We start from the raw sequence: 12,165 nt of genomic DNA, 5'->3' as shown, positions 1-12,165 counted from the left end.
AGATCTTCACTTCCTCGTCCAGCTGACATCCGGATCAGAACCATACGGCTGGACATTACCCATATTGATGGATGTTTTTATGTAGCAGATTTACGCTAGCGGGACATAGAGCTATAATAATCAGACGGGGGGATCAGGGGTGGGGCTGCTCAAAAGCCACGCCCCCTCAGAAGAGATTTTGGAAACAGAGGCTTCAGATCAACATGAAAAATGTCTTTTTAAGACATTTAGGTTGTGGGATTTGGTTATAAACTTCATAATCATAATTAAAACACTACTGGGGACATTTTTTTTATAAAAAAAATGGTCACAGGGGGACTTAAAAAAAAAAAAAGTCCAAAGTAAAAGATCCCTTTTATTGTAAGAAAAAAATCAGCATTCATTTTGATCATTAGAAGTGGATCAATTAATAATACAAAAATCTATATCTGTATTATGCAATAAGAAATCCAAGACAGAATGACGGACAACAAACTATTCAAACAAACTATTTCAAATTAAAGGCCACATTGCAGGTAAAATATGATAGAGATCCTGTCATGTCCATCATGGATCCATTTGAAGGACAGAGATCTTTGCTACTGTTTTGCTGTTGTGGTAAACTGTGAAACGTATTACCACTGATGTACCAAGTTCCTGAGGCTCTAGTTACTAACTGACGTTTAAGGCCAGCATATTTTATACAAAACATTCAAGCAATTTGACCAGAATCCCTGGTTTAAGGTGTCTGTTTTTAGTTTTTAAAGGACACCCTGCAGTCAATCAGAATCAAATATTCACTCTGACCATGGTATAACAACTGTTTTACTGTCTCACTTCCCCAATTTGAGAGAGTTCGAACAACCTCACCGCATAATAAATCCTGAGTATTTACATTCTGCTATCATTGCAATGCAGACGTCGTTTTCTAATCGATTCAGTGAGTTTGTTCAGAGAAGGGGGAAAAAAAACACTTTATACTTCTCCATCCCTCCCCAAAGCATCGACCCATCTCTGCTGAACACCACGGCTCTGAGAGGTGTGAGTCAACCCAATATGGAGATGGAGCTGGCCGACACAACCGACAAAGACGTATGTGTGTCAAAGTTTAAATGCTTGACAGCAGACTTTGAAGACGTGACCCACGTAAGAAGGCAGCTCTTGCTCAGAATCCCTGATCTCGAAAGCCTCATGAAACAGGACAAACCGGTGTTCCACAAAGGGAATGCTACCCCTGATATTTACATCCACATCAGAGTCTGGGAGTCCCACTTGGGGGTCCTATTGATGTTTGGATCCACATACGTTTGTGTGATGGTATGCCACGTCAACGTCATAAAAACAAACTTTTGTGGAGGTCTGACAGCTTCTGAACCCGAGTATAGATAAAGGTGAAAACATACAGCTGTGATTTGATGTGAGCTGAGGTCCAAGAGTAGAAACAATAATTTATCAAGAATGGTATATTTTTATTGATTAAAGTTTGCATATATTCATATTTTTCTGCCAATATAGGGATAACGGAACACAACTTCCATTAGAGATAGGCCACTCAGAAGAAGCTTGGAGTGGATCCACTGATCCTCCCCAGCAACTGAAGGAACTTCCTGCGAAGAAGTCTAGGCATGTCTCCTAACCCTGAATTTACACTGGTCCGTCTGCGGTGCATCTCTCTTGCATCGCATAGGGAGTCTGTCTCATGACCGTCAGTTTCAATTGTCTCTGTTGTGTCTCCGGTCCACCTCTCCCCTGGCTCCCGGGGGACTGGTTTGTCCTGCCACCCCCTGAGTGGTTCTTCCCGTTCTATTGGCTCATCTAAAACTTAAACAGCAAGATCCAATGTTCTTTCCTTCCTCATTGAGTTCTTGTAAATGCATGTTAAGTGTCATAAATTCTATGTTTTTGTACTTCCACAATAAAATTTTTGTCGTTCATGGCGAAAATGGACATCTCGTGGGCACTTCACCTTAAATATATATATATATTTTATAAAGTTTTATTTTGAAAGTACAACAGAAGTTTTTATTTTAAAAACCTGGACCTGTTTCCAGTTCCCTAGCCTTATGCCACGATATAAATGCGTCAACGAACTCAAAATACAACTCCTGCGTAAAACTTGCATTGCATCGCAGAAAGACAGATGTCAGACGCAGGTGTGACGAAGGCGGTGTTAACATCCCAATTGGTTAATGAACATCATATTTTTTGTGTTGACGCAACAAAGACGTACCACAGATGGACCAGTGTAAATAAGTCCCCTAAGACGTTTTTCTGACCGTGAATAAGCAATGGATGGATGGATGGATGGATGGAACAGAAAGATGGTCATGTCTGCTTGGCTTTTATAATTCATGGCCAACTCTCTCACACTGGTCTGCATCTTCAGAAGGTTTTCTTCTTTATCATACCCGAGTGATTATCTAACTCTAGTCATCCTTTCTTTTTTGTAAACTAAGCACAAGCTTGCTTCTAATAACAAAAAATATAATCTGATAAATGTTTGACCTGATGATCTCTGCATGACTGTCAGCGTTCAAAGCTTCAGTGTGTCCTTGATAGGATTCTGAATCTATGGCAATGCTTTATTTTGTTGCTTTACTGCGGAGGCGCTGAGGTCCAACACATGAGACAAATGCTGGACGTTGAGAATAAAAAAATTTATTACAAAAGTTGAGAACATAAACTTAATAACATCTACTTTTAGTACAGGATTCCTACAGGTTTTCATCCAACCATCATATTCTGATCTAATGTTCTGATCCTTTTCGGAGTCACAGGGTTTGCTGGACTATATCCCAGCAATTGGGTGTACCCTGGAGAGACACACATATTCACGCCTAATTTATGACTATCTTATGAAGCATGTTTCTGGACTGAGAGGAAACCGCAGAAAACCTACGCATGCACAGCTAACCACTACACCACACTGCAGCAACTCCATAAGTAAATTTAAAACTTTTCAAAGACCTTATTGAAGATTGTAGAACAGAATTTTGGTTTAAAATTGGTTTGAAATGCACAATTTCACTAAATAATAAAAAGACAGTAAATCCCAATAATTTAATGAAGAGAGTTCCATCCAAATGTCCAATAGGCTGTCGCTGCAACACAGCCAAACTGCTTACCGAATCAAAAGTTTACAGAAAACCGATAAAGACAAAGATCAAATGTGTTGAATGCATGAAGAGTTCACAGCAGAGATCTCAATGGTTTTAGAGCAGCAGGTTGGTTTGTTTTCTGAACAGAAACAAACTTTCATTATTTGTTCAAGAAAACACACAGAAACAGTCAGACCAGACAGATTCAGACAAATGTGTTATTCATTGTTCTTCTTTTTTATCTTAGGTTGAAAAGCAGCAGTGACTGAATAAAGATACAATCCATCCTTCTAGGGATAAAGATTCTGTCTTGAAAATGCTTAATCATTACATACTGTGCTGTCTATTTTAATAGTAAAAACTGCATCATTTATAGAATTACAAAAAAAAAGTCTGTTATGTTATGAATTCTGAAAGGTTACACTCTTTTAGCCTTCAAGTCAGAGTGACTAGAAAAGTGCTGCTTGTACTTTTTTATGTATCACTGAAGCATTCTACTTCTTTCATTAATTTTGCATAAGTTAGTCAAAACAGTCTAACCAAGAACAGCTACATCAACCAGAATAAGCTCTGTGTGAGGAAACAAATGGTGGACCAACAATTTGTGAGAACCCGAGCAGCAGAGTTCTGAAAAAGCTGCAGTTTCCTGGTTTCAGGAGTCATCTGCATAGCTATGGTAACAAATATTGTTCTTTATTATCTGGGCCAGCGGGGGCATGTTTATATTAAATAGAAGGGGCCCCTGGACGGAGCCTTGAGGAACTCCACATGCAACTTTGGTTAGTTAAAATGTAAAGTTACCAATTGACACAAAATATTCCTGTTTCCAATTTCCCTGTGTATTCCAACATATATCATTGGTCACTTTGGTCAGAGCCATCTCAGTGCTGTGGCTCTGTCTGAGGACTGACTGGAAGACATAGCAGCTGTTTCTTATCAAGAATTCATTTAACTGATAGAAAACATCATTCTCAATCATCTTGCTTAAAATTGGAGGTTTGATTTTGGTCTGTAGTTGCCCATGTGTGTTTTGTCTAGACTGTCCTTTTTTACAGCTATTTTCAGTGGTTGTGGGAAAACACCAGATGTTAAAGGCAAGTTCAGAATCTGGAGCAACACTGACTCCAGGACCTTTGAAACGTTTTTGAAAAAAATTTTGGACAGAATGTCCAGACAGCAAGAGGAGGAGTTCAGTTGATGTAGGACGTCCTCCAGGTGTTACAAAAGAAAGTTAAAATGAACTAGTTGTGGCGTTGCAGGACCAGAAGATTAACTTAAACCCTCTAAGCGATAAAAGCCATCATTATGATTAGTAAAATCTCAGAAGACAACAGTGTTTGCAGATGACTAGGTGTTATGCACTGAGGGAAGACAGCCTAGAGAGACAAGGATGCAATAGGAAAAATCACGAGTAAGGGCAGGAGTTTAAGGACTTGGGCTTAACTGTCAAGAAAATAGGTGCTAAAACGAGTCAAAGGGGCAGTTATGGTAGGGAGCAGGGGAAAATGTCAGAGCCAATGTATGACAAGAGTGGCAGCTCGGCTCAAGAGAAAATGTTTGAAACATGCAGTGTTGGATGGTTTAGGGTGGGGGTGTCCAAACATTTTGCAAAGAGGAGCAGATTTGGTGAAGGGAAAATGTTTAGGAGACTAATCATTTGGCCAGCATTCTTTAAACTAGTGTAATAACATGAAATTTAAAATATTTAATTGATATTTTACTACAATGGCATACTTTTCAGTCATCATCTTCCTGACCACTTCTTCCCTTTCGGGGTCGCGGGGTGCCGGAGCCTATCCCGGCTACTGAAGGGCGAAGGCGGGGTACACTCTGGACAGGTCTCCAGTCTGTCTCAGGGCCTCAATCACACACACATACACTCACATTCACACCTAAGGACAATTTAGAGTCACCAATTAACCTATGAAGCATGTTTTTGGACGGTGGGAGGAAGCCGGAGTCCCCGGTGAAAACCCACACATGCACGGGGAGAACATGCAAACTCCACACAGAAAGGTCCCAGCCGGGATTCGAACCGGGGCCTTCTCACTGTGAGGCAAGAGCGCTAACCACTGCGCCACCGTGCAGCCCGGCATACTTTTCATTTCTTCAAATAGAAAACAAAGCTACATATTTTAACTACAACATATTTGGCAATTTTTCTCACCTTTCCTTTCCAGGTAGCTTGTAGGGCTGGGTATTACCAATAATTTCCAGAATCAATTCGGATCAATTTACCAGAGCCTGGAACAATTTGTTTCCAATTTATTGTATTCTTTCAGTCCTCTCAATTCAATTTTGAGTTTACACAGTTTATGCATTTAGTCACATTTGTTTAAAAATACATTAATAATCTATCTATATTTTGTAGATTTTCATATTGATACAGTTCACATGATGTAACATTTATTGGGAAATTCTAATGAGATTGTTAATACCGTAGAGTGTTACATGGATTTTCAAATGGAGAAGTTTCAACAATTGTTCTTCTGCTTTTGTTTCAGTTTGGCCACTAGGTGGAGATCGCGCTACAGCATTACACCTTATTCAAGAAGAAGAAAATATGAGCAAAATGATGGTGCTTAAAACGTTTCCTTAGAAGAGTTAGGAAAATTGATACCTGTGAGTAAATAAAGATGTTCCGTAAGTCAGCAATGTATGCTAAGGTCGACCGAGCGTTAGCATTACAAAGGTTTAAACTTCAATTTACCCAACAACAGTCAAGAAATTGTACACAGCTTTTAGAAATTGCTTTGGGATGCATGTTATTAATTTTATGAAAGGAGCCTACAGGCCGATAGAAATTTGAACACATTTGGCCCATAGGCCAAACTTTGGACATGCATAGTTTAGGAACAGTGGCTGTGTAGAAAATCTTCAGGCAGAGCAAAAGGTGGGAAAACCAAAAATCTTGAGGCTCTCCTTAGATGTGATGACAGGCATGATTAGAAACATGTAAATTGAACGGACACTGATATTAGACATTGTTGAGAAATATCTAGAGACAGAGATAGCTGGGACTTATAGAAACAACTGGTGATAATAGACTTTAATAAAACCTCTCAGAATAAAGGAACTGGTAAAAGAAGACATTTCTGAGTTGCATATAGGAGAACATGTAGCCAAAGGGTGTAAGAGACAACTGGGTCAAATATAAAATACCCAGAGTCGTTCCCTCTACAGTCTCTCACTTCTGTCTAACAGCACTAGACTGAGAGTCAAACTTTTATTTTAAACTGTACAAAACTTGCCCTGACATCAGTAGAGTTCTGTCTGTTGTTGTGGTAGATAAAGTATAGGCACAAATCTTCTGGGTCAATTCAGGATGACTTTAAAGTGAATGACAAACCAGACTGAAAATATGAAAAACAGACATTGTAAATTTGAATTTTTGCAAACAGTTTTACCCTCGTGCTCTCTTATGGGGTCCAGATGACCCCACCCTTACATTGTGGTGTCAGCCCTACCATGACAAAGGTGGACAATACTTCATGTCTGTCATTGGACACCAGTAAAGATCAACAATCATTGGAAAAAAAAAAGTTCAGTGCACTGTCTTGTGGGGTCCAGATAAGGAGTTATATCAGTCAATGGAAAATGAACTGCCTTTCTTCACATACAGTATAGGACCCAACAGATTATTTGGTGCATTAAGTAGAACAAAGGAGTGACATGACAATGACAACAAGAATGTCTAGAGGGGGTCAAGAAACTGACAGTTGTCAAAGAGGTTGATAAGAAGTATATCAAGAAAATTGTGTTGTTATTCATGTTAACCTCTTTTCTGCAATAAGCAACCTGTGTACTGAGTTCAAAAAGGCAGATAAGTCAAAATGTATTCAACTTATTCACATTAATTATGAACATTGTTCAGTTTTAACACATTAAAAACAAAACTATGCTCTCCCTTTGTCAGTTCATTTTAAGATACCCATAATCCTCCAACTATCCATCAAGCAGTGTGATTTCGTCGTTTACCAAAGTTGTACTAAAACATTTGGACAGATTTATGAGTTCTGTGTATCCAACAAAAAAAAAAAAATCAGTTCCAGAGCAGAACCTGAACTCATACATCATGCTCACTATTGACCATTGATAAAACTAAAGAAATTTAGAAGCCTAATAGTTTTAAAAAAATATGGTACTTTTTGAGATGTTAGTCACAAACAGTGTCTCTAAAAGTCTGTCAAAGAAAATGTGGTTAATTTAGGATTTTTAATCTGGCTTATTACTATAAAGTTTGTAGTTTAGTTTATCTTTAAATTACTACAGTCTCCTCTAAACCTCTGCATGCAACTTTTCTTTTGCATTTACACTTCTACTCTTGGTTTGAGCAGTTCATCATGCGGATCTTAAAACCTTGACTTCATTCAGAGTGCCTTGCATGTGTCTGAATGATTTCCTCTGCTTTTAATCATCTACTAATGGCTTTTTTGTCGAACTGTCTCTATAACAGCTAGATTATCTTTATAATATCTCCATTCAGTCAACTTCATGTTCAGTCATCATCAGAGTGAAATGAGTGAATGGAGACATTATGGATGACTCAACCAACTCAGCAATGTTAGGTACTATAGCAAACATTGTATGGAGATTTCAGCGGTGTGAATAATACAAATGATTCCAGTTAGAGTCCATTATAATGTTATACAAAAGTTAGATAATCTGTTACATCAGATTGAATCCTTTCCTCAGTGTTTGCAGAGAGATTTTATTTCTTAGTAGCAACACACTTTAAATAATGAATAGTTTTCAACATTCACTCACCTTCAATGTAAAGCGGCTCGACGACATCATGATTGATAAGCTCAAAGTTTTCATGTCCAATCCAGTGCTCCACGTTTCGTTTTCTCCCGGTGAAGAAGTTGTCCACCACGGTCACCTCGTGGCCATCCATCATCAGTTTGTCAGTCAGATGGGAGCCAACGAAACCAGCCCCTCCGGTGATCTAGAGGGAAAACAGAACCACAGCTATTATCTTTAGTGTGTTCTAAAGACTTAAAGTGGCCAAACCATGAAAAAATTCTCTTTTTGAGCTTTTAAGTGCATTATAATGTTCATTCCTCACTATAAAGAACCCCAAATCCGTATTTTGATCTATTCATGTATTTCTGAGAAATCCTCTAAAACCTGCGCTCTCAACAGCAGCCCCTCCCATATCCACCAAAACAAGCAGGTCCTCACGTGCTAACACAAACACTTCCTCCATGAGGCTAGCGGTGAGCAGCTAGCTTCCCAAGGCTCCCTCGGCTCGTACACAGACGTGCAGACGTCAGCTCTTTTTGTTGTGATCCTTTGCAGTGATGGCCAACATTTGGTTTAGCGTTCGAGCTTTGTGAAGAAGCTTCTGGTGAGGAATCCGCACAGCATGTTGGGATGGATCCTGAACGTATCCGAGAATGCCGCAAGCAGACGGGGGATGGTGGGAACACGGCAGGAGACAGGGAGCAGACTATTTCCTGGTAGAGAAAGGGAGCAGACTGTTTCCTGGTAGAGAAAGGGAGCAGACTATTTCCTGGTAGAGAAAGGGAGCAGACTGTTTCCTGGTGGAGAAAGGGAGCAGACTGTTTCCTGGTGGAACAAGGGAGCGAACCATTTCCTGGTGGAACAAGGGAGCAGACTATTTCCTGGTGGAGAAAGGTAGAAGACTATTTCCTTGTGGAGAAAGGGGGGAGACTATTTCCTGGTGGAGATACTGAGTAGACTATTTCTTGGTGGAGAAAGGGAGCAAACTATTTCTTGGTGGAGAAAGGGAGCAGACTGTTTCCTGGTGGAACAAGGGAGCTGACTATTTCCTGGTGGAGAAAGGTAGAAGACTATTTCCTGGTGGAGAAAGGGGGAAGACTATTTCCTCGTGAAGAAAGGGAGCAGACGATTAAAATTTTTAATCGCGATTAATCACATTTGTCCAGTTAACTCGCGATTAATCGCAAATTTACATGTGGCCTTTTTTAAGGAAAAAAAAAATGTGTGCTTCGTGGAATTTTGCAGTTCTACATTAATTATGAAAACAGGAATGACAAAATTAATAGTTTTCATCAGAAATACTTTATTTTGTAACATTGTATTGAGATAAACTTTCTTAACAATAAAAGGCTGTAACATAAAATGCCTAACAAAAGCCCAAGTGCAAGTGAAGGGCATTTTAAATTCTAAACTTCAATCAACGTTCAGTAAAATAAAATAAAAAACATCAAAAATAACATTTCCATAACACTTTCATGTTCATTTTTTGTCAGGACCAAATCTTTTCCTCCTCTGCTGAACTACAGTAATAAATGAAATAGAGATTTATCATTTCCAATTAAATTTTGTTTTTTTTAAAACATTAAAGACTGAGAAAAGCGGGATACTCTGTGGATAGTTTGACAGTCTGTTACTGCCGCCGCGTTCTCTGGCTGCAGCTCGATGCTAGACATGTCCAGCGGAGCTCACGCCATGAATATGCCGGCAGACAGACCGCTATGCTGGGGCTGGATCACGCTTAAACCTCCAGAACATTTAAAACGTCCCCCGGTGCGCTTGCTGTTCGGAACGTCGGGGGTCTGCAGCTCTTGGGACGCAGCGCCGGAGGCGAGTTGGTACCACCAGATGTGGTTCTGGGCGTGAACCGGAGCCGGGTTAGGGTGCAGGAGCTCTCCAGGTCCTAGCGCCGGGCCGGTTTTAGGTCGCAGCTCGGAGGTTGGTGACCCGCCCGTGATCTAGTGAGAGCAGCCGGGGAGTTAGAGGGCGGGACGCCCGCGCGCGGTATGGAAAGGCACGTATGAGAAAGTCCGCGATTAATGCGTCAAAAAAATTGTTGGCGTCAAGCACATGTCAGATTAATGCGTTTTTAACGCGACAAATCTGACAGCCCTAGTTTTAACACACTGCCTCTGAAATTTGATCTTTCCTTGTCAACTTTATGCACAACAATATAACATTTTACCAGGGGTATCCAAACTTGTGAACCTCTCTGTAAAAGTCGGAAATCCCGTCTGTTGAACTAATCAAGAAACTTTGGGATTTGATGGTTGGTGTGTTCCCATTTCAGAATGCATTCAATCTAATCAAAAGGTCTGCAACATCACAGTTACCAGACCTGCTGCTTCTTATCTTTGACTGAAACAAGCCACCAATCAGAAAGAAAAAAAAATAAAAACATGTCAGCAGCTGCATCCCCAAACAACAAGCTTTTCATGATTTGCTGCTTTTTTGTGCTCCAGATACTCAATGATTAAGTCAAATGCCGGGTTGACTTGCAAGACAGACAAGACTTTTCCTTTTTAGAACAACCAGTGTTCGAATGTTGGTCCTCACCACACTCCAGCTTTTAGACTTGTCCAGATGAAGCAGAGTATTTAAGATGTAACGCCACACTAAGTCTGTGGGACTTACCAGAATCCTTTTTCGATCTTTCTCGGAGAGGAATTTCACTGGCGGATATTTCTGAGAAACACTAAAAGAAAAGATTCAGTGATTAAAATTGAAAGAAACAAATTACATAAATATTCTACTCTCGAAATTGTATCATAATAAACCTTTAAGTCCCACTCCGACCATCTTTTGATCCATTTTTAAAGCATTCTCTTTTATGTTTTCTAAGACTTAGTTTCTGCAGAGTAGTAGTAGTTCATTAGAAATTTGCCTCTGAGTTGTGGGCGGACTGTTGGTGCAGAACAACCCCACCCCCCCTTCCATTCGCCGTTGCTGAGAGCTTGGAGCTTGTATTTCGTAGGGGTGTAACGGGATCACAGATATGCTGAATGAAAGCGTCAGTTCAACGTCTCCGTGTCTGGGTTCAGATCACCCAGTGAAGAGCAGCGGCTGGGGGACCGCTGCAACACGGACGTGCTATCAGGGAAAGGCAGTAAAGCAAGCCAAAGGGGTCAAAAATCACCCAGGAAAGGCGGGCATGGCAGTCCCTCACCTGCACATGAACTACAGATAATACATTTAAATGTTCTCACAGTTTGTTTCAATGCTACAATTCATACATAAACTTAATGAAAGTTAAAATTGAACTTTTTCATTTAAGATTTAATTTAGATGTGCGAGGGGGGGGGGGGCATATTCATTGTTCTTTTCTCTCCACTTTTGTAGATTTGGTATCCAGACATGTAAATGATGTTTTCTCAAATATATGTTTTAAAGCTTTTCAAATAAGTCATTTTAGGCTTTTATTTGTCGTGTTTTTTCCTGTCATTTCTTTTTTACTTTTACTGATCCAAAAAATGATCCAAACCGTGAGTTTTATGATCTGTTACACCCCTAGTATTTTCTGTCACAAATACGCGTTTTTTTAAACTGCATTTTTTCATCTGTTCCTGATTCCCAACATTTGAACAAAGAAATTTAATTTGGAACTATATTTTTGTCATCATAAAACTGCCACAAGAACATGTTAAAAACACTTTTTTCAAATCAGGGTGGGTCTTTAAAGTTTATGTTTAAACAAATTTAAGATTAATGCTTTATTAAAAACATAAAAAAACATTTTTAAAAAATCAGGATGAAAAAAAAGGGCAGAAAGTGCAAAGAAAAGAAAAATGCATCATCCCATAACATTTCTATCTCATAAGCATTCAAGTCAAACCTATATCAGAGGCACCACATGTAGTGACGGCATTAGTAGCAGCAGCACGACTGCAGAAAGCAGAGGCTACAGTCATCACTGCGCCCACACAGCTGCAATAATCAACTCTGGGCCCTCAGGAGATCCTTTGTATGGAAAAGCATTTTTCCGGTTTTTAAAACGATCCCACAACCTTCCACACTCTGGGCTTCATCAAGAGCCAGGACATTCATTTTTAATCAGTATCTCAACATGGTTACATTTAAATTATTAAAAAAAATAGATAGAATTTTCTAATCCAAAAAAAACAATGGGAGTTCACAAATAAAATCAAAGGTGATCCAATATGTTTGCAGCTTCCTTGAAAAACAATCAGTAAATGGTGTAAATTCAGATAATTAGCTTTTGTGCCCTTTGTCACCATCTCTTTTCTATGCATAATGTTGGGCTGAAGTAATTTAAATGCTGCCTTCACACACAGTGTGCTATATTTTGCTTTCTATTGAAATTAAATGGAGTCATAGAAAATAATTT

The 12,165-nt window shown here is 39.5% G+C and overlaps 1 protein-coding gene across 1 annotated transcript in view; it reads right to left on the bottom strand.

Moving 5' to 3' along the window:
- Nucleotides 1-12,165, bottom strand: part of uxs1 (UDP-glucuronate decarboxylase 1) — a 56,056-nt gene that overhangs the window by 26,364 nt on the left and 17,527 nt on the right. The window contains exons 5-6 of the mRNA XM_024286813.2: nt 10,455-10,515; nt 7,845-8,025 (exon numbers count right to left, since the gene is read on the bottom strand). Coding sequence (XP_024142581.1) covers nt 7,845-8,025; nt 10,455-10,515 — 242 coding nt within the window. The remainder of the gene's footprint in view (nt 1-7,844; nt 8,026-10,454; nt 10,516-12,165) is intronic.

The sequence above is a fragment of the Oryzias melastigma genome, linkage group LG21, assembly GCF_002922805.2.
Source record: "Oryzias melastigma strain HK-1 linkage group LG21, ASM292280v2, whole genome shotgun sequence".
Taxonomy (NCBI): domain Eukaryota; kingdom Metazoa; phylum Chordata; class Actinopteri; order Beloniformes; family Adrianichthyidae; genus Oryzias; species Oryzias melastigma.
Note: the sequence above shows the minus strand (reverse complement) of the source record. Positions and strands in the feature narration are given on the sequence as shown.